The following is a 22,357-nucleotide window of genomic DNA, read 5'->3' as shown; positions in this document are numbered from 1 at the left end:
TCTTGAGAGTCTTTTGAAAGCTGTGGACAGGCTTCCTCTGCAAAATGCACAGACTCAGATATTTACTTACATTTCAGGGAGTGGGTCTTGGAAGCCTCTGGGTGGACCCAAGTCAGGAACCTCTGGCAGTCGTGCCACAGCCCACAGGCATGGCCAGCATGCTGTGTGCCGGGCACCCACTGAGTGCTTACTCCTTCTTAGCCTTCCTGAGAGGGAGGTTCTCTTATTACCCCATTTTCTAGAGGAGGAAACGGAGACTTTTCTAGGGGCAGAGCGTTAAATAACTTTTTCTAGGTCACAGGGCCAGGATGTGCCTGAGCCCCTGGATCCCAGCCCAGGCGATCTGATTTGGGGCTGGAAGTATCCTATGTGGGAGGCTACTCATCCTCCCTAGACCCCCATGTCTTCCGTATCATCAGTGACAGACTCCCCCGACTCCACTCCCCCCCACCCACGTCCAAGCAGGAAGCCCTTCTGTTTAACCTTGTTCCCCGTTTTGACCAGTCTTGCCTATTACTCTCTGAAGATCATGGTCCCGAGGCAGTGTCAGCCAGCCTTGAGGGCTAGGGGGTGAGGGTGGTTCTCTAGGTTTCTGTGCTGCTCTCCCAGACCCTCCTGTTTCCTGCTTCACTCTGAATGGCAGCACAGGGGAACCCGGCAGGGCTCTACCCTTATCACATGGCTCGTGTTTGCCGGAGCTCCCCATGTCATGCTCGGGGCTGCCACGTGCACAGGCCCCCCGTGAACCTGCTTTTCTCTCCTGGACCCCCTGCAGGCAAAGCTGGTCCGGTACATTTGCAAGCAGCTGCAGTGCAAGCTGAGTGTGGCTCCGGGCGAGAGGACAGCGGAGCTCAACAGCTACCCTCGGTTCAGCGACTGGCTGTACACCTTCAATGTGAGGCCAGCGGTGGTGCAGGTACGTGGACCGGGGCACTGGGGGCGGGGGGCAGGAGGGACCCAGGGTCAACGTGGCTCTCGAGTGTGTCCTCGGTGCCATCACTTGATGAACCAGGCAGTCTGACCACACCACTCAGTGGTTCACCATGAGGACAACAGCCAACATTTCTGAAAACCTTGGCTGTGCAACAGGCACTGTGTTAAACACTTTGTACAGGTAATCTCACTTAATTCTCACAAAACCCAGTGAAGGAGTTACTGTTATTATTGCTGTTTTATACTTGAGAAAATTAAAGCACAGGATGGTCAGATAACTTGTTTCAAATCAGACAGCTGGTAAATGATTGCTTTGGAATTTGGAAGCAAAGGTCTGAGTTTAGTTTTCTCTTATAACTGCTGTGCTATACAGTTTCCCTTCCTTTGTTCCCTCATCCCACCCTTCCAACTCACCCACCTACCCGCTAACCAACTAGTCAACCAACATGCATGGAGAGTGTCAGGGGTCATGTGTCAGGGGTCCAGGACAAGTCTCGTGGCCATAAATAAATCAGTGCTTCACAGGTGTGGTTCACCCAGTCAGGTCTTTTAAATCCCTTATTTCTGTTCTAAAATTAAAAGGATGGACTCTTGCTATTGTTTTCAAAGGAATATGAATTTATTTTAAATAGATACTTTGGAAAACAGAAAAAAGAGGGAAAAAATCACATATTCCCACCACTCAGAGAAAATATGTGATCATTAAGATCCTGATATTTCCTTCTAGTCTTTTTTTCCCTAGTACTTAAGTCTTTTAAAAAATCTCTAATGAGTTAGACCTGAGCTGTCTAGTAAGGTAGTTACTAACTGATGTGGCTATTATGATTTCAAAGATGTGCTGAATTCTGAAGACTTGACACAGAACAAAGAAAATAAAATATTAATAATGTTTAATATTTAATCTGTTGAAATGATACTATTTTGGTTATATTAAGCTACGTAAAATGTGATGGAAATTAATTTTATGTGTGCTTTTTAAAAAATGGCTGCTCAAAAATTTAAGTATGTGCTTTGCACTATATTTCTATCAGGCAACCCTCATTTAAGCCATCCTGACTAAGCAATTTTATATTTTGCTCTTATCATTTGCCATGCTAACCAGCATGTTTTTCCTGTATTTCCACACTGAGTAACCCCCACCCCTTTTTTAACGTGGCTGCATAATATTTGCGTGTATGTGACGTAGTTTACCAGGCAGAGGTTAATTCCAGTTGTTGACTGTTATAAATAACATAGTAGTTAATATTATTTATGGAGCTATTGTGTATTTAAGAATTTTCCCTAGGAGAGATTCCTGGACAGGAGATGACATGAATATAAAAGTTTCATGGGAGAGACTGTAAGAGAAGATGGGTGTGAATGGAGCCGGGGCCTTTTGGACTCTGGGGAGCCCTCTGGTGGTAGCTGGGATAGGGGTCTTCCAGCCCCAAAGCCAGATGTGTTTGGGAGCTAGGATGCTCCCTGGCGTGGAGCCCTGGGGCAGAGTCTGAGCAGAGAGCTCTGCAGGAATGGTGGGGTCAGGGTGACACGGCAGGAACGTCCCCCACTGCCCAGTGACTTGGAGGTCGTAGGGCGGCTCAGAAGTGAACTTGTTTAAAGTGGAGCTTTTGTTCTTCCCCCTCTACACGTTTTCTTACCCTCCCTGCCATCTTCCCCTCTCAGTAAATGGTAGCTTTATCTACTCAGTTGCTGAAGCCACAAAGCCCAGAGGCCATCCCCATTTCCTCCCCTGCCTTTACTCACACATGCGGTCCCCTAATGAGCCCTGTGGGCTCTGCCCCAAGACAGACTGCAGATGCTCACCTCTCTCCACGTCCCCTCCCCCAGCATCGTGGGCCGGGCCTCCATCCTCTCGCGCCCCAACTCCTGCAGCAGCCCCCAAACCGTCCCCCTTCATTCCACTTTCCACACAGCAGCCAGACTCCCCACGAAGAAACAGAAGTTGGATCACGTCATTTTCCAGTGCTTCCTGGTTCCTTCCGAATCAACACCAGGTGCCTCACGCACTTTGACCTCTGCCCGCCTGTTTCTGATCTCATCTTGCTCACCCTCCCATTCACTCCTTCTGGTCTGACCTTTGCACCTGCTCTTCTGCTCTCTGGAGTGCTCTTTCCTGGGCTCATCCCGTGGATGTCATTCCAGTGTCACCTCCTCTGAGCATTCTTCCCTGATGATATGATCAAAAGATCGGTCCAATTTTCTACCAGCACCCCTTGGCTGATTTTCTCAAGCGTGCTGACCTCTTTCTGGAGTTGGTGTAACTGACTTGCTGCGCATGGTCTGTCCCCTCCCTCCCACTGGAGTACAAGCTCTACGAGACGGGGACCTGCCTGCTCTGTGGCTGTGGCTCCGTGGGCCGCAGACGCCCACTGAGTGGGGCCTGATGTGACCACTGCTTGTTTGAGAGGAAAGAAGGAAGGGAGAATCTCACCATGACATGGTGGATGTCCCCAGGAGTCACGGGTTTGGTCCTGAGAAGGTGATGACACAGTTTACTCCAAGGTCTGGTTTTTCAAGTCCTGTAAGAGAGGCCACTCTTGGGACCAAAGACTCACCCCAGCTCTGCCCAGCTGCCCAGGAGTCAGCCTCTGGAGAGAGCCCTCGGGGCATTGGTGCTCCCGGCGGAGAGGGCCTCCTCCGGGAAGGCTGGGACAGACCAGTGCCCCAGGGCGTCCTTCTAACATGCTGACACCCCTTCCTTCATTAAGGGGTTGTACTTCCAGGTGCCCGACCAGCATCTTGCTGGGAGGCCTCTGTGGTCTGATTATTGGCCTGTATTATCACTGCAGGGGGCTCCCGGGGCCCCTCAGAGTCTCCTGCTCACTTCACCTCAAAGCTGACACATGGAGAGCACATCTGGTGTGTAGTACTAAGTGCTCTGCGTGCCTTGAGTTCTCGCTCTCAGCGGCGTCTCTCTCCTGCCTCTCAGAAATGCCTGGGTTCTTGCCTGGCAGTGGGAACCTGGCCAAACCCTTTCACCTCCCTGAGCCTCGGTTCTCTTCTCTGTAAAATGAGGGAGTAACTCACGTGCCGCAAGGTTGCTGAGGTAGTTGTGAGGGTCAAGCACTTAGAGGCACGGCGGCACTTGCTGGGGTGGAGGAGAGAAAATTCAGATAATTTCCTCACCCCTCATCCTCAGCTGCTGCTATTCCTGAGTGAGAGTCGGACCCAACAGAGGCTGTTGGAGGCTTGCATGTGGGGCAGCTCTCAGTAGCCATCGGGGAGTGAATGGAAGGCTAGGAACCAGGGCCAGCCAGGGGCAATTTTCTGAATCAAGAGGCAGTGGGAGTCGGCCAAGGGCTTAAGACAGAGGGCAGCATACACCACCAACTGGAGCTGGGCCCAGTCTCCACCTCCCACCCCCTGCTGGTCCTGGGGGCCACACACTGGCCTTGTCACCACCACCATCACCTGCTGGCTGGAGGAAATGGGGGAGGGCATGTGGCACTTCCAGTCTCTGGTGTAGACCGAGGGACTCTGCGCTCTTCCTCCTCTTCACGCTAGGGTCACATCTCAGCTTCCTGCAGCTTCAGAGCCTGACCTATGTGACCTCTGATTCCTTCTCTTCTTCCTTCTCCATGGATGGTGAAGACAGACAGCTCAGGAGACACCTTCATCTGTTTACCCAATCCTGACCTTTGTCTGGAATGACACTGTCCAATAGAACTTTCTGTGATGCTAGAAACATTCCATACTGTCCTAGGCACCATGAGAGCCACCAGCCACATGTGGCCGTGGGGCACTTGAAATATGTGTAGTGCGACTGAGAAACTGGCAGTTAAATGTTACTCTGCTGTATCAAATTTTTATTTAAATAGACGTTTGGCTGTTGCTGGAATTGGGCAGTGCCGGTCTGGAGCCCGGGCTGGCGGCGCCCTGTGCTGAGAGCCCAGGTGCTGAAGACACTCTCCCAGGGCCAGGACCTCACAGGCTGCAGGCAGATGTATGGCCAAGAGCTGGCACCGAGTGCCCGGACGGGAGCCAGCCTGGGATCAGTGCGAGTGAGCGCGCAAGCTCACTGTGGGAGGTCAGGGAAGGACCAGCACTGGAAGGGCTTCCCTGAGAGCCTGGAGCTAGCCCGGCTGGAAGGGGAAGGGCACACCAGGCAGAGGGAACAGTAATTGCAAAGACCCCAAGGTCTGGGAGGAGACTGGTGAGGAAACAGGGTCAGTTCATGGCAATCTCCATGAGGGGAGTGTAGGGATTGTGGTTTTATCTGGGAGATCATGGAAATGTGAGTGCATGAGAGAGGAGAGAGAATAGTAGGATTGTTTGAGGGAAAATAAAACTCCTGCTAGTGAGAAGGCTGGTTCGTGGGGTGGGGCGGGTAGAGGATGAGACAGAGCTCCTGGCTGGTGGGGGCAGGGGGCATCTGCATGAGCAGGGCTGGAGGGGGAGCCTTGGGGACCAGGGATCGAGCAGGAGAGAGAGTTTAGATGCAGGGCCCCTCCCCAGCTAACCCCGCTCCTTCCCGTCTGCAGGTTAAACACTAAAGTCGCAGCTTCACATTCTGGCTGCAGCTGGGGAAATGATTTCAGAGCCCGCTGGCATGGAGCCGTTTTTTTTTTCCTTCAGCAATTTCCCTATTGGAAATTGTTAAAGGAAGTGGCGAGCGCCGGCTGGAATCAGTGCTGGTGGGGAGAGCGGGTGCTGCAGGCTGGAATCCAAGGCTTCTCCCCCGAAGAAGCTCTCACCTGTGCCGTGTTTTGAACCGAAGATGCAGGCGGGTCCGGTAAGGGGTTGGTGTTGTGGCTCCCGCCGGGCAAATTTCTCTTTCCTCTTTACTCTGTCCATGCCTTCCTATGTTTAAGTCAGGCCTTCCCTTGGGGATGGGGAAGAAGGCTGCCTGGCCATGGCTACCAAATTGGTTTCCCGTTGGCCAGGAGTGGCTGTGGCTCTGCGGGCCCCAGAACGTAGGCTGTATGAAGCGGGAGGCTGTGTAAGATTAAACCAGTAAAGCGAACTGGTTTGTGGCTCCTGGGTTCAGCTCCAGTTGAATCCTGCCGCCATGCCTCCTCGCCTCTCTTTCCCGTCCCTCTTCCTGTCGTCCCCACCCTCTCCCTTTGGGAGCCAGAGGCCCCGCCATCCGCCAGCGTTGCTCTCTGGCAGCCAGGAGCCTCAGAAAGCAGTGCACAGCCGACCCGGCTGTGCTGAGGGGCCTCAGCCGACTGTCAGCCCAGCAGCCCGGGGCTGCCTTGGTTCTGAGAAATTCAGATCTCGGCCATTGATCACAGCACCAGCCCAGGGCGGCTGGACACAGAGCACTCCCCATTTAGGATGGAGAGATGGAGGCTCGGGTGGTGGGCTGGCAAGCCGGTGTCACCCAGCAGGTCAGGAGAGGACCTCAAGTTGGGATGTGGAAGGAAGAGGGCAAACTACAAGGCAGAATTTTATGTATATCATCTCCTTAATCCTTATCCCTGGGGTCAGGGGAGGGGGAGACACTGATCCTCACTTTATAGCTGAGCAAACTGAGGTTCAGAGATGTTGAGTGACATGTTAATGTCATACAGTGAGCTGATAGCCGGGTCGAGATTCATACTCACATCCTTATGACTCCAAAGCCAGGCTTCCTTCCCCTGACAGATTTTATCATCTGACATCCGGGCCTGGGGCTACTGTATGTAGTTGTATAATTGAATTAATCTTTATTTCTTCCAGTCATCCTCCCTCTCCTGCTCTCCCACCCTCTCCCTCTCTCTCATCTCTTTCTTTTCTTTCTTCCATCCTCTCCACCCCCTGCCAATATTTTCCTTTTTCTTCCTCCCTCCCTCCCTCTGTCCTTCCTCCTTTCCTCAATCCCCTCCTTCCTTCTTTCCTTTACGTCCATTGGTCACCTACCTTGTGCCAGGCCCCCAGATTAATTACCACAGGGGATTCACTGATGAACAAAATGCAGTCTGTCCTGGGGAGCTTACAGGGTGTTGGGCTGTACATGTCTCCAGATAACCACAGTGCAGAGCAGGCTGTTGGATCCCGAGGGAGGGAAGTGTGAGATGTGGCAGGATGCAGAGCAGGAGCCTGCTCACGGTTTCTCCTATTTGTCCACTTGTGCCTTTTTAAGCTTTGAGTGAGGAGGTGCACCTGGTTCCTAGAGATCTGAAATCATGAGGTGACTGTTCTGCTTTGCTCGTGCTGGTTGGCATTTTTGAACAGTGAGCCCATCTCCTCCATCCTTTAGATTTCTGGGCTGCCAAGTCCAGCAAAAACTGACTAGACCGGAAGTACCAAGTGAGCAGGGACCCAGACGTCTGTCTTGTTCACTGCTCTGTCACCAGTGCCTGGCGTGTAATGGGTGTTCTTGTTGAATGACTGAGTCTAAATAAGATTATCCAAAGAGTTCGGGTCTTTTAGTTCTCAGGAACTCTCTTATCTGGGCTCGCGAAGGTTGAATTGCAAAGGTCCCTGGGGAGGTCCCTGGGGGCTGCTGATGGCCTGCTGAGGCCTGGGGTTCTTGAGCTGCCTCTGGTTTCCGTTGGCAATGGGCTGGACTTGAGCAAGACTGTGTGTGCCTGTAGCCTCCTCTGGGACCACCTGGCTTCTGGGCTGTCAGCTTGGGTTTAGTGCTCCCACCCCTGAGAACTGCCTCAAAGGCAAGATTGCTCTAGAACAGATCTGCCCAGCTAGATGTCAGGAAATTCCTGTGTCAACCACCACACTGTTTTAATTACCGTAAAGCAAAAAGTCTCTTCTCATTACCCTTAAAAAAAAAAAAAAACCAGCATATAAATTTCAGTGGCCCCTTCTTCCAGCTGTGTGCCTTTGGGCAGGCAGCAAGATTCGAAAGCAAGATTGCTTAAGAGCATGACCTCTGGAATTAGACAGCCCAGACCCTGGTCCTGGGGGGCAGACATAATCTTCACTTTGCCACCTGCCAGTGGTATGACCTTGGAAAAGTCCCTTACCTCTCTGAGCCTGTTAACTCATCTGTCTGCTGCTCTGGCTAGAAACTGCAGGGTCATTTCTGATTCCTTCTGCTTCCTTAGCCTTTACACTTGGTTGACTAGCAAATCCCACTAGCTCTCCTTCCAGATTTCTGTCCCCTGTCCACCTATGTGTCTTTTTGACCACTGCCACCTCCCTCGCCTTAGCTACTGCATGGACTCTTGCAGTAGCACCTACATTGCTCTTTGTATCACTCTTGCCCTCCCCTCCATGGTTCATGGGCCAACAGGAATTCTTATTAAAACCCAAATCTGACCACCTCACTCTTCCAAGTATGGACCTTCCTTGGTGTCTCGTTTGCACTCAGCATAAAATCCAGACCCCTCCTCATTGTACCTTCAAGGCCCTGACATAGTTGGCATCTGCCTCCCTCTGCGTCACCTCCCACCCCTCCTCACTCCTCCCCTCATGTTAGAACACGTCAGATTGTTTCCTGTCATAGCCCAGGGCCTTTGTATGTTCTGTTTCCTCTGCCTGGAAACTTCTGTATTCTCATAGCTAGCACCTTCTCATCCTCCGACAGGAGCTTAGAAGTCAGCTCTTCAGAGAAGCCACTCTGTCTAAAATTAGATGCCCCCATACCCACCACTTTATCTCAGCATGCTGTTTCCTTTTAGCACTTATTCAGAATCTCAGTTACGTGTCTTAGTTATTTTTGAGTCTGTTTTTATTGTGTTTCCTAATAGAATGTAAGCTCCCCAAGGAAAGAGACTGTATATTTTGTTGGTTGTTGTATCCCCTGTGCTGAGTAAGGTGCCTGGCCCACCCTTGGTATTCAGTAGCTGTCTGTTGATTGGATGGATGGATGGATAAATAGGTGGAGGATGACATGGTATCAGGGTGCATAGTAACACTTACTAAGTAAAAGCTATTGCATTTTCCTACTACCAGTTCAACTCTTCTATAGCAGGTACCAATACAGACCGGCTTAAACAAAACAGAGACTTTTACCAGCTTAGGTAATGAAAGTCCAGGGAAGTCTGGATTCAGGGGCTCAGATGATGCTGTTAGGGCACAATTCTCAGATGGACCCACTCCATAGCAGCTCAGCCTCACTATCTTTCAGCACAGAAGTGGTACTTCCTACTGAGAGCTTCCTACCCTAGAACTGTAGCTGAAAAATCCCAGGGAAGGCTCTGATTGGATTGGCTTTGGTCGTGTGCTCATACCACAACCAATCACAGAGAAAGAGAAAAAAAATACCCCCAAAAGCCCAAAAGCAATCATTAATTCTGTGTAAGAATATAGGTGATATATTTTCTTTGCCTTTCTATACTTTCTAAAATAAATATTTATTACTTTCATAGTGGAAAAAATGAGAAACATTATTAAAAACAAAAACTGAGGAATAGGCTCACCTATTACATTTTAGAAACATGATCTCTGCAGGCCCTTCACCTCCTACACAGATACAGGAGTTCTGCTCACTGTTGGGAAATGCAGGCATGATGGTCCTTCCGAGACACCTCCCCGACAGGGGAAAGCCAGGTGACCCGCCCCCATCCCCATGGAGAGCCCCTGGTGCGGGTTGGGGGTGGGGATCTGCAGTCCCATCTCATTCAGTCCTCCCAGTAACTTCTGAGACATCTTCCTCCCTTTCATCCAGGCTGCTAGGACTACCATAGAGTGGACTGAGTGGCTTATAAACAAGAGAAATTTATTTCTTATGGTTCTGGCACCTGAGATGTCCATGATCAGGATGCCATGCCAGCAGATTCAATGACTGGTGAGGACACACTTCCCAGTCCACAGACAACCATCTTTGTGCTGTGTCTTCACATGGTGGGAGGGGCCAGGCAGCTCTCTGGTGTCTCTTTTATAAGGCATTCATCTCATCTGGAAAAGTCCATCCTCATGACGCCCCCAAGGCCCCACCCCCTAATACCATGACCTTGGAGTTAGGTTTCAACATGTGAATTTGGAGTCGGGCGGTCACAAATGTTTAGTCTGTAGCAGGAGGCAGTGCTTTTATCTCCAGTATAGGATAGAGATAGAGAAACTGACAGGGTCACTGACCTGAGGTCACCTAGATGGTAAGTGGTGGAGCCAGGATTTATATCCAGGAAGCCTGGCCCCAAAGCTGGGGTCACGACACACACACTCTTTAAATTCTCATGGACAGGTTCATGTTGTATATTCCTTCTGTGATGCCTGAGCATCTTTCCTTTTTTAACATTTCATTTTATTTTTTGGTGGAGGGGGAGATAACTAGGTGTTTTTATTTATTTAATAGAAGTACTGGGGATTGAACTTTATGCGTGCTAGGCATGCACTCTACCACTGAGCTATACCCTCACCCCTTAAAGTTTCATTTTGAAGTAACATTTTCTAAATCTAGTTACAACTGTTCATTGTAGGAAAAATTTTAAATGTAGAAAAGCTCAAAAAAAGAAAATAAAACCCCCTACAGCCATGTGACTTTTTACATTCTTTTGTTTTAATCTGTATATATTCAAGTTCACTGTTTTGGGTGTACAGTTCTGTGAGTTTTGATTGGTGGTAGTTCGCATGGCTCTCCCTGTAGGTGTCTAAACCACCCAGCCCCAAATCTGAGAGAGCTGCAGGGGGACTGGGAGTGGCTGGAGTTCAGTGTGGGTAGGGGGTTCCCCAGACGATTCACTGGGAAGAGGGCAATGATCGTGCTCCTCGTTGACTCAGGTCAGACTCTTTGGAGGGGGGCCGTGAGGCAGGGGAAGGCTCTCTGTCTGTGGCCTGGGAGCCCAGGTATCCTGGGCGCCCCCCCCCCGGCCCCCTGCTGCGTGTCCCGCTGGCGCCTGCGTGTCTTACATGCAGCACCTGCTGCGGGAGGTATGTGCTGACTCCCCACCTCCCAGGCACAGACTATTTTTGGCCGCAGTGACTGTTCACTACAGTCATGAAAACAAACTCCTCTCCCTACCTCGTCCTTCCCTGGGACACCACACCAGGGGCCAGGGCTGCCGGGGACCCTGGGCGCCGGCCCTCATCATGCATTGCCTGTGGAGCTGGGTGACGGCCAAGGCTGCAAGAGGCACAGGGACCCCACCGCCTGTGGTGCTGCGAGAAGCCCGAAGCCTGAACCAGCCTGGGCTGGAGGGTCGCGAGGTAGGCACCGGGGTCTGGGATCCGGTGGCCTTTCCATGGGTGCCTGGAATGAGTACGTTTGGCTGGGCTCCGGGTCTTTGCTTTGCTAACCGTCTGTAGAACACGTCTGGAGAAATCTACATTGTTGGGGTAGAACATAATTCCAGTTCATTATTTCATTCACTGTCTTTCTTGCGGTAAAGTGGCGGGGGTGGGGGGTGTCCCGTCAGAATCTGACTCAAGTAGATCCTCCCCATCCTTCTAGTGAATGGTTTTTGGTCCATTCGTGCTTTTGGTTTGAACAGAGCACACACTTGTTTTGAGCCTGCTCCTTCTGCTAGGAGCTTAAGAAACCAGAATTGTGTGGGCAGGCCCAGTGCTGCCTCTCAGTGCTTCTGGTCAACCAGATAAGAGGAGCCAGGCTGTGTAGAGGCCATAAGTGCTAGCTTTTGAGTTCCGTGGACCAGGGGCCAGCCCAGGCTCCATTGCTCACTTACAGTGTCTTACGTGAGTAACCTCGTCTCTCTGAACCTCACTTTCCTTAGCAGCTAGGCAGTTGTGTCCAGGTCACTTCACAAGTGACCATAGTACAAGGAGTTACTTTTATGATGACATTGGGTGTGAAAAGAGGAAGCGTGCGGGGAGAAGCTGAGTAAGAATCAATGTGCCCCAGCCCTGGGTGGGTCATAGGACTCAGCTCAGAACCTGGGTATTTGGGTGTAGCCAGTGCTGTGGGATTTGCTGCTGCTTCACAAACAGTAGAAAAGTGTGTCACCAGAGTGAGTGTGGTTTGAGGTGGGTAAGAACATGGGGCTGAGGATTTCTGCCCATTCACCATCTTTTGAGCCACCAAGACATTAGGGACTTGCCAGGCTCCGGGTAAGGCCAGCAGCCCAGAACCCCACTGCTTCCGGATTCCACAGGGCTCTGGGCCCACGAGGTGAGCATGTGGCGTGGTATCCCTTAGGCCAGCACCTTTGGAGAAGAATCTCAGGGCAGACCTCAGGGAAGTCTCCCCCTTGGCTCACCAATTAGAGCAGCTCAGAAACCTGGCAGGAATGAAATCTTTATATCTGGGTAAGGAATGCCCACCATGGAAAACAGTGAACTCTCCCAGGGGTGGGTACATCCTGGTGTTGGTCACTGGCAGGGCCCTGGTCCTAATGCTGATGTTCTGGTAATCCAGGCAGGTCTCCTCCCCTCTCTGAGCCTCGGTTTCCTCCTCCGTAAAATGAATGGTGGCCTTGGTTGTCTCTAAGGGTCCTTTGAACTCTGCCTTTGACCTTGGCAGAGGAAGGGTTTCTCTCTTTCTTCCCGGCCTCAAGAACACCCATCGGCCCCTTTACGCCCTCGGCCCCTGGTGGCTCTGGCGATGGCCTCCTTGGCTTGAGTCCTGGCTCCGGGGCAGCTGTGGGGTAGGAGTTGTTTACAGGGTTTCTGGAAAACTACAGAGAGGGGCTGCCTCCCTCCAAGGTCTCCCGAGAGGTCTCAGTCTCCTGCTTGGACATCATGGGGCAGCTCTGAAACAATGGGCCCCTGTCCTCAGCCGAGCAGCCTGGTTCTCAGGTCTCCAGCTCTGGGCTCACTTCCTGCAGCCCGTGTCACCCCCCCCACACACACACACACCAGACAGACTGACAGACAGCCCCAAAGACAGACCGCATGCTTAACACTGGGAGGTGCCCCTCTGGTGGAGGGGTCTCTGATTTGTCTCCTGGCCCCACTGGGGGCCCCACCAGACTCTGCTTCTGGGGCCAGGCATGTGCCAGGGCCCTGAGTCAGGTCGCTGTGCCCTGAGGCCTGTTTGCCAGTCTGCGTGCTCTGCCAGGGGTGGGGGCCTCACTGGCTGCACTCAGAGTTCCCATCCATCAGAGCAGATGCAAAAAATACAGAGGAGACTTGCCTGGGAATCCTCTCTTGAATGGTATGTTTGCACAGGGGAGAATTGGAAGGGGGAGAGGTTGGGGGCCAGCAGGCAACAAAGCCCACTGCAGACATGGCCACTCCTCAGAGCCCCTGTTTATGTCTGTCGGGACCTTTACCCCCAGGAGAGCTAGGGTCCCCCATGGGGAGATGCATTTCAAACCAGATCCTGCTCCCTGCACCCTCTGCATTGGATTCCCGGGCATCCCAGCTTGCCAGGACTGTCATCCTGGGCAGTTACTCACCACCACCCCCTACCCCAAAGTGTCCCTGTTGGGGGCCCTCCTCTCCCCCAGCTGCTTGTCTTCCTCTCACCTGCTATGTGAACAAGGGTCGTCAGTGAGGGCCTCCGAATCTGGGGAAACTGCTGCCCAGGACAGGGCCAGGGTGGGGACAGGCTTCTGACCCCCAGCTTCCTCAGCTCTGGTCCCTCCTCATACAGGATGGGACTCCCCACCTGCCGGATCCCCAGAAGCCAGGCATCACCCCAGGGCTAGGGGAGCTCTTTGACTGCAGTCAAAGCCTCCCCCTGTCCCACCCTGACCCCCGTCTTACTTCTGAATGTTCTCTTTCTTGTTTGTTTGTTTTAGAGTGTTTTGTTTTTGACTTGAGTTTTACTGTGGAGTCTACTGGACAATAGTGGGGTTCTTTCCCTCAGTGAACCAGCATTTTGGGGGTAGAGAGCCGCCACTGTAGAAGCCCACCCATCTCCTCTCTCCATGTTGGGAGTAGCATGTATTGGGGAAGCACACAGCCCCGAACCTGTGTGTATGTGTGTGTTTCTCTAACACTGGACATATCTGGCTATTTTCAAACAGCATCTAGGAGTGGTTTTGGAAATGTGTGTTGGTGACGCAGAGAAAGGTGACAGAATGTAGGCTGCCTAAGTGGCAGATGTGGGCCTGCCTCGTCTCTCCTCTGTGTCCCCTTCTGCTGGTTCTGTGCTGGGGTTGGAAAACACATCAGCACAGAGGGAGGCTGGAAGGAAAGAGCAGTGAGACCCAGGGCCACCAGGGGATGGAGCCCAACACTGTTGATGTGTGTTTGTTGAGTGGCTGAATGACCTATGAGATGAGGGGTTTCCAAACAACAGCCTGATCCAGCCCACTGCTGGTTTTTGTACAGCCTTTCAAACTAAGAATGGTTTTTAACTGGTAGGAAAAACAAAACAAAGCAAAACAAGACTCTTTTGTGACATGTGAAAATTACATGAAATTCAAGTTGCAGCGTGCATACTTAAAGTTTTATTGGCATACAGCCACACCCGTTTGTTTCCATATTGTTTCTGGCTGTTTTGGTGCTCTGATGGAAGAAATGAGTAGTTGTGACAGACCATATGGCCTGCAAAGCTGAAAATATTCCCTCTCTGGTCTGTCCCGAAAAAGTGTGTCAGTTCTTGCACGAGGTACCTTGGGGTTTGTAGGAGGAATAATGGGGCCTGGGAAGCAGCCACAGACAGGCCTTCCCAGAGTATGGGGCCAGCCCTTGTGTGATGGTGGTGGCTGTGGTGAGAGTGGATGTTGTCAGAAGTGGAAATCTGGTCTCAGGCAGAGTTGGAGAGCACCCGTCTCCTCCAGAGGGCAGAAGAGGGACTGAGGGGGCCTGGAAGGCAGGCTGAAGGGATTGAAAAGGTGTGTGGAGAGAAGACCCTCCCCACCCCCACCCTGGGGTACACCCTCCTACAGTTGCTTTTGCCCCCAGAGCCAGAGCTCACCCCAGCTGGGCATGGGAGTAGAGTATGGAGCCTGGAAAGCCAAATGTGACATGTGATGCCAGGTAGACTGCCCCAGGAGAAAAGAGGTTGCTTTATAGAACAAAGAAGTGGGCACCAGCACAGGCAGAGCCTGCTGGCTGTGGAGAGGTAGAGATGGCCATGCCTCAGCCTCACTGATCAAGCTGTGTGGCCTTGAGCAAGTTACCTACCCTCTCTGAGCCTTATCACCCATCTCAGGCTGTTATATGGATTGTATGTGCTGACCTCTAGTTCATCTAGCAGAGTGCCTGGCATTCAGGAGATGAGTAATAAATGCTCACCACTCACCCTTTCTTGACCCCCTCCTCATTTGACCTGCGTCCCCTACACCCCACCCCACCCCATCTTTCTGAGGCTTTCAAGCCCAAACATACTAATGCGTAGGCCAGAGATAGCCACTCCCTGAAGAGTCTGCCTGGCTCCCTGGCTCTGCCTTGTGGGAGGGAGAGATGCTCCAGTGTATGGGAGAGCATGTCTCCTGGGACGTCTGTGAGCTTGGGCCTCATGAGAGGACAGGCAGGAAGGAGATCAAGCCCCAGGGCAGCGGGGTCCCTGGCCAGACCCACCCTCTCAGACCCTTTCTGCCCTGGGCTACTTTGGCCAGACTCAGGCCCCCCACAGCCTTTCTGCCCTCATGGTCCCCCAGAAATTCTGATTCCATTGGTCTGAGGTGGGACCCAGTCATCAGGATCCTTTTTTAAAAGCCATCAGGGTCGAGAGCCACTGATCTGATCTAGCCAAACTCACTCATTTTATAAATGATGAAACAAGTCCAGAGAGGGGCAGGAACTGGCCCGAGGTCGAGAGGGTTCCAAGGACCAAATCTGACTCTTCTTGCGCTATGCTGGCCAGCTGGCTGGGAGGAGCTAGAGAGAAGCCCTTCAGGAAAGGGGCTGACTTCTTTCAGTAGGAACTTTTCATTTCCCAGAGTTGGGATAGTGACTAGACCCAGAACTGGACCACCGACAAAGCCAGTATCCCCCAGCTGTCTGCTGATCTCCATGGAAACCCCAAGAGGCTGCCAGGCCCAGACCCCTCACTGCCTTAGCCCCTCCGGTGCCTCCCAGAATATCCGACTATTATCCAAGTCTCACCCCTCCCTCTCCCTCAGCTCCAGCAGTGGTGAGAAGGCAGGAAGGAACATCTGTCAGGTGCTCCCTTACCAACTGGAGGCTCCCAGCCTGGGCTGCCATGGAAACCTTTGCCCTGCCCCTCTGCTGCCCTGTCCCTACTGAGCCCTGGCCTCAGAGTGTACTGGGTCCTACATCTCCATCCACAGGGTTCTGGGAGTCTACCTCTGGCCTCTCTGGTGTGAAAGCATCTGTTTGAAGGATCCTGGCCCTTGAATTAAGCCCCAACCAGAGATGCCCCTCTGCCCACATACACCGGAAATCCAGGTTCGGCCAGTGGGCCTTGAGTGCTGGCCGTGCTGATTGAGGCAGTTAGGTTACTGACCTCTGCTGTGCTCTAGGACCAGATAGAATGCTAAACACACCAAGTATGGGTTTGCTTCCTGGTTCTTCTGCTCAGGACTTCACCTGAATCCTGTCCTGAGCTGCCACGGGTTCTTGTATGTGGTCTACACACAGGTTGTGAAGCCACCTGACTGGTCATGGCAAAAGGGACAGCTCTCTGTTTCTAAGTATAGCTCCCAGGCAGCCCCGTGGCTGCTGGTAAGCCCCGGGATACCATCTGATACCCAGCCTGGCCTGTGACACCAGTGGCTGTCAGCTGCTGGGGGGAGGGACAGCCGTGCTGGCCCAGCCCCGCCTTCTGCTACAGAGAACAGAACCAGCAGTTTAATGATCACACACTGGGAGTTACCTGTGCTCAACCGGCCCTGCCCTCTAATTATTATCAGAAAGAATAACTTAATGTCACTGGAGAACATTTAAGTTGTGGCTCGCAGGAGCAGGCAGAGGCAGGGAGCCAGTGTGTCTTGTCTCGAGTCCTCGCCGCTCCACTTCTGAGCTCACGTGCTAACCTGGGGCTTGTTGGAGGTGGGGCATCTCCTACAATGGGCTCCCACAAAGGGCCATGTCTCCCCTTCTTGGTTTCTTCTTTAGACAGAAGCTGGGGTGGGGTGGACTCTCAGCTCTCATCCCTTCTCCAGAGCTCTAGAGTATGGGCCCCCGGCTTTGAGGTACAACTTGGCATCTTCGTGTGCCTCCAGGCAGGTAGGGAGGTCCTCCTGTGGCCTTGGGGCCTCTCAGAACTGAGAGCATTTCAGAGCAGCTTTACCTGCCAGGTTATCGTCAGCCCTGTGAGTTCACCTTCAGCGGGTGGTGAGACTGGCTCCCTAATTTGCCTTTGGTTTAGAGATTATCTGGAGAAGTTGTATGCAAATTGCTCTGGTCCAAAATAACTTCCTAACTCAGACTTGGCTGTGCCTGTGACTGAGGGCAGGAGAATCACATCCACGTGTGAGGTTCGGTGGTGTCGAGCTGCACGGAGGCATTGCTTGAGTTGTGACAGGAGGAGATGTCAGGGCCGCTCCCGGAGACTGGCCTGGCCTGACTGTTGTGTAGGCAGAGGTGCAGCTGAGGCTGGGGACGGGGGCGGTGGATGCTTTTTCTTCGTATCATGGTTCCCACAGGCCTACCTCATGCATTTTCCTCTCTTGATTGAATTAACTATTGGTCTGAAGTCGCTCATAGGAGTTGGAAGGCCAGGGCTCTTTGCTTCCATGGTGATGGTGGGGTCCCGGTGCTTCGAAGGCCTGGCCACCGGTGCTGTGTTGCCTGCGGCACTTGCTGCTGGGCCATCTTCACTCCCCATTTGCCTACAGAAGTGAAGCTTCAGAACTCACTCATCAGACAGACCTTCCAGTGGCATCGGATTCTTCACATGGGGTCTCCATGCTGTGATCTGGGGGTTCCGTGTAACCCACAGATGGAATTGTTTGGTCTGCACAGATTTGCATTAGTTACCACCATGTAAGAAGCAGCCAATTTAAAGTAAAAATTCAGATTTCTTTATAAGAAGATCCGGCACCCTCCAGTAGCCTCCACTCATCCCCCAACACTGAGCGAGGGCAGAGGGTGGGTTTCTGATAAGCATCGCCCCTGCTGCTGTCAGATTTCTGTTGTTCAATAAAGAGGCGAGAGAAGTGTTTCTAGGACATGTATCTCCATGAAAAAGATCAAGGGGCCACATCCCCACTCATTTCTTCCCAAGGCTTGGCCCTGAGGCTTGTGTGTTTGAGACCCTTCCTCTACCAGATAACCTGCTGAGTGGTGGACAGCATCACTGACTGCAGCTTTTAGGCAGAAGGGGTAGGTTGGTCCTTCTCTGCAGTTCACTGATCCAGCCCCACAGGGAGGAGGGATTAGAGAACAGAAGAAACAGTCAGAAGTAATGGTGATGATGATGATGTGCTAAGCGCTTGCATTTGAGTGAGGATGTGTGTGGTTCCCACCCTAGGAAGTGATGCTTGGCCTGGGAGAGGCTGGGACAGCTCCTATGTGAGTGGGACCCTGGATTGGCTCTTTTATCCCAGGTTTGCTACCCCACCCCTATTTTGTCTAGCTCACCCATGATTTGAATTGGAGCATGAAAAGAGGGCCCAGGAGGGACAGGAGAGCAGCCCCCACTGCTGTATTCCCATGAGGTGGACAGAGATCCCTGAAGCCTCAGGGGAGCAAGAGAAACTTTCCAGCTCATTCAAAGCTATAAGAGGATACCTTTTTTTCATTCTTTTTTTTTTTTTTTTTAAGGGAAATGGATTTGAACATACTGTGTCTTTCTCTTTTTTTTTTTAGGGGTTTACTTGCTAAAGAATAAAGAATTTCCATTTTACAGTATAGTATATGTTTTTTTCAGAAGTGTAGTAGAAATTAACTTCTTTAATTTACTTTGAAAAAAATCATTTTCCCCAGGCGAGCTGCTGCATCCCAAGGCTTTGCCAGGTTTGCGAGTGACAGTGGGAGATAAATGAGGGCGCTTCAGGACCCGGCACACCTGGGTTTCATGTAGCCCCACCGTTTATTAAGAATTGTTGTGTAAAGTCACTGAGCCTCAATAGAATAGGCTTAAGAGCATCTCCTTGCTGAATTGTCTTGATTGGTGATAGTGTACAAAGCCCTGGACATGCTGTAAAGCACTACCAAGTAGTTTATAATAATAAATGTGGTTCTTATGCCTGAGAAACAAACTTGGTGTGAGTGGGGAGAAAAGGAACACAAAGAAAGAAAGAAAAATCCCTGTTTGCATTATGGTTAGAGTGAAGATCTGGTTTCTAGGCTTGTCATTGTCGTCATGGACCCCTCCCTCACCCAACCCCCAAAGCAAGCAGATACAGGAATCTCCACTTTCGGGAGATCCACTGAGTCATCACAGCCTTGGGAAAATGTGCCTCTGGGGGTGCGAACTGAAGGCACCCCAGGGAAACGTGGAGGGTTGTTAGGTTGTGTGAAGGTCAGTGTTCCTTCCATTTGGTCTCTTCCAAATGGCTCTCCATAGTGAAATGAGGGGAAAAGATGTCAAAATTGTATTTCAATGAAGTATTACTGGGGACAGTAGAGGAAGACATACTGATTGAACACAAGCTTCTTGCCCTGGGACCATTATCTAATCAGCCTTCTCTCTCGGAGCTGTTCTTATCAGCGGCTTCCTGTGACGTTCTCATTTCATCATCTGGAAGGATTTCTGACTACCAAGGGTTTGTCCAAACCAATAATGAGCTTCTTGGTGTTTCTACGTATCTGTTTATTTCTAACTTTTGGTGTGAATCATTCTAGACAGCTATGAGATTCTTGTCCGCAACCCTGGAGATTGAAGAATATGCATACAAGACGCAAAGGTGAGGAGAGGGGGACCTGCCAGACACAGGGGGCCACATGCCAGATCTTAGCTGTGGCCCCACCCCCCAGGAAGCCCCCACACCATTGCCCTGATGACTCACAGCTGGTATCTTCATCAGGTTCAGTTCTGACACTTAGATTTACAGCACCGTGATTGACTGACCATAAACATTGCTCTCTTGAAATAACATTAGGCAGAGCTGGCTAATAAACATCAATGAAAATCAGCTTCGATTCTCAAGAACTGCAAGCTTTATATGAATCATTTGATGTCAGATGACGGGCCTTCCCTGTTATAGAGCATCTGGAAACTAGAGACGGGCCAGAGAAAAAGGGACCTCACTGCTGGTCCTGTAGCTCTTTGAGTTTTCTCTGTGCTAGACCATATCTTACTGCATTGCAATAAGTTATTTTCATGTCAGTCACTCCACAAGCCTCTTGAGGCCAGGGACGTGCCCCATTGTGCTGTGTGTCTGCTCGTGGCATGGTGTCACATACGGCTCATAGTAATCAGAGCTGGAAGGGTTTTCCTCTCTCCTTGATGAGGGGAACAAGCACAAGCTTTGAAGTCAGTTGGGCCTTGATACAAATATTCGCTCTTTGTATTAGTTTTCCTTGTTGTGTAACAAGTTACCCTGAATTTAGTGGCTTAAACCATCCTGAACGTATTAGCTCACAGTTCTGTAGGAGGTAGACCAAAGGGAGGGGTCCCGCTGGCTCAGCCAGCTTCCCTGCTTAGCATCTCACCCGGCTGAGGCCACGGTGTCAGCCAGGCGGGCCTCTTACCTGGAAGTTTTGGGGAGACAGCATATTCAAGTGCATTTGGGTTGTTGGCAGAATCCACTTTCTGGTGGCCTCAGGCCTGTGGTTGCCTTCTCCTTGCTGGTCAGCCAGGGGCCACCCTGTCCCCTGGAGGGTGACACATTCCTCCCACATGGCCACCTCCTTCCTCAAAGTCTGCACAGGGTCCCTTTCCTACTCCAGGTATCTCACGTCCTATCCTCTCTGCTACCTGGAAAACTTGCAAGAGTTTGAGAATTAAATAAGGCCAGGCAGCGAGGACCTCCTTGGCGAGGGTTAACTCTTTCTAATCCTTCTCTCATTAAGCCAATTTTATTTTGCTTATTCAGATACAGCAAACTTGTAAAGGGCCGTCTCTATCTGAAATACTGGTCATTCTAAAAAGATGTCGTGTGTGATTCATCGTTTTCCCATGTGGAGGAATAAATAAGAGACCAGAGGGGCGGCATGCCCTCATCAAAACTTTCCTGATTTTTTCTTCCTCCCCCTGCCCCCTACGCAAAGTGTTGGCATCTCTGCCTCAGCTGCTGTCTCCGGGAGCGCTGGGGGTGGGGGCTGGCTGCTAGTGTCCTCGGACAAGTGGTGGCCCCTGCTCGGAGGCCGGCCCGCCAGCAGCTGGCCCCTGCCACTCAGCGGAGGCCGAGGCTGGGCGGAGGATGCCTGCTCAACCCGCTCCCCGCCTGCCCTGTGCTTCCTCAGGAGATCCTTCGTGAGCTCACACTGGATGCCCTGCTGGACATGAACGAGGCCAAGGTGAAGGAGACGCTGCGGCGCTGCGGGGCCAACGCCGAGGAGTGCGGCCGCCTGCAGTACGCCCTGACCTGCCTGCGGAAGGTGACCGGCCTGGGTAGGTGGGGCCAGCCCTGTTGGCTCCCTCTCCCCCAACCTCTGCCTGGACACCGGCCTCCTCTCCCAGAGGGAGAGGCACCAGGGCTCTTGTTGGGAAAGCTGATGGGCTTTGCAGTTGTGACCCAGGCTTTCTGGGCCAGCTTGGAATGACCAGGATTGATGCTCAGAATGGGTGTGATGGGCCGAGGACCTCCCTGAGATGGGGGGCTCCCAGATCTCAGCTGGCCTGGCCAGTGTGAAGCTTTAGCCTTTGTTAGAGACCCCAGGCCGATCTGCTGGGCATGGCCTGCGTGATTCCCTCTCTGCAGAGCAGTCTGTCGGGCTCTATGACCCTTCTGCAGCTTCCTGAGTCCCAGCCCCCTCCCCACCCAGCTCACCTCCAGCCCTCTCCCGACCTTCTCTGTCCGCATCGGCCAGCCGGGCTGTGGGTTCAGAAGGCACACACCAGCGCGGGCTTAGCCTGAGCCAAGCACGATGAGAGGAACTGTACATGTTTCAGCTGTGAGTGTAGAAGTGGCTGCCCCAGGCAAAGCGGGTAACCCTGGCACTATGAATCATGTTCCTCGGGGGTCATTTCCAGGCTTTGTAAATCTTGCCTTGAAAATAGTTTCAAATGCCCTGACTTAACACTCCCGCTGCCACACAGATAAGGCTTTAAAATGAGCCTTAATGAATGGAATTAGCTCCATTTTTTAATTATCCGAGCCACTTGTCTTAGCTCTGGCTTCCTGAAACTTAACCAAGGTGCTGAGGTTTAGATTCCACTTGATTTTTTTTTTCTCCCAGAGAGGATTGGGCTTGATTTATTTCCTGGCCTTGTATTAAACCTTCCTCTGATCACAGAGCCCAGAGCTTCACTCAGTTTGGAAAACCTCAGCACGTGAGGCCCCTGGCAGGTGCCAGGGAGTAAACAGGACAGAGACATGGTTAGCATTCTTGTCCCCACATTTTGCAGAGGAGGAGACAGAGCCCAAAGAGGAGAAGGGGAAGGGGAAGGAGCTTAGCCAAGGACACACAGCGTTCGGTGGCAGAGCCGGGATTCAAGCCTCAGTCTCTGACGGTGTTTGAGTTGTTTCCACTTTGTGAATGGGTTTAAAAGTATTTGCCTGTGTTGTGAAGAGTTGTGGAGGAGCCAGATGTTGGGTGGTGATGACCCGTGTGTACTAGGAAGGCTGCTGTTTGCCCATCTTTGATGCCAACATAGGGAGATCACTAATTTACGAAGCACCTGTCTTGTGCCTGGCACCCGACATATACCATAACATCCTTTGGGAGGTGGTGGTGAGCT

At 51.9% G+C, this 22,357-nt stretch overlaps 1 protein-coding gene across 2 annotated transcripts in view; it reads left to right on the top strand.

Moving 5' to 3' along the window:
- The window catches only part of KSR1 (kinase suppressor of ras 1), a 133,238-nt gene that overhangs the window by 77,180 nt on the left and 33,701 nt on the right, over positions 1–22,357 (top strand). For both annotated transcript variants that reach the window (XM_010979004.3, XM_031468342.2), the window contains exons 2-3: positions 776–916; positions 20,920–21,067. In XM_010979004.3, coding sequence (XP_010977306.2) covers positions 776–916; positions 20,920–21,067 — 289 coding nt within the window. The remainder of the gene's footprint in view (positions 1–775; positions 917–20,919; positions 21,068–22,357) is intronic.

Source organism: Camelus dromedarius, chromosome 16 (assembly GCF_036321535.1).
Source record: "Camelus dromedarius isolate mCamDro1 chromosome 16, mCamDro1.pat, whole genome shotgun sequence".
Taxonomy (NCBI): Eukaryota; Metazoa; Chordata; class Mammalia; order Artiodactyla; family Camelidae; genus Camelus; species Camelus dromedarius.
The sequence above is the reverse complement of the archived record's forward strand: the minus strand, read 5'-3'. Positions and strand labels throughout refer to the sequence as shown.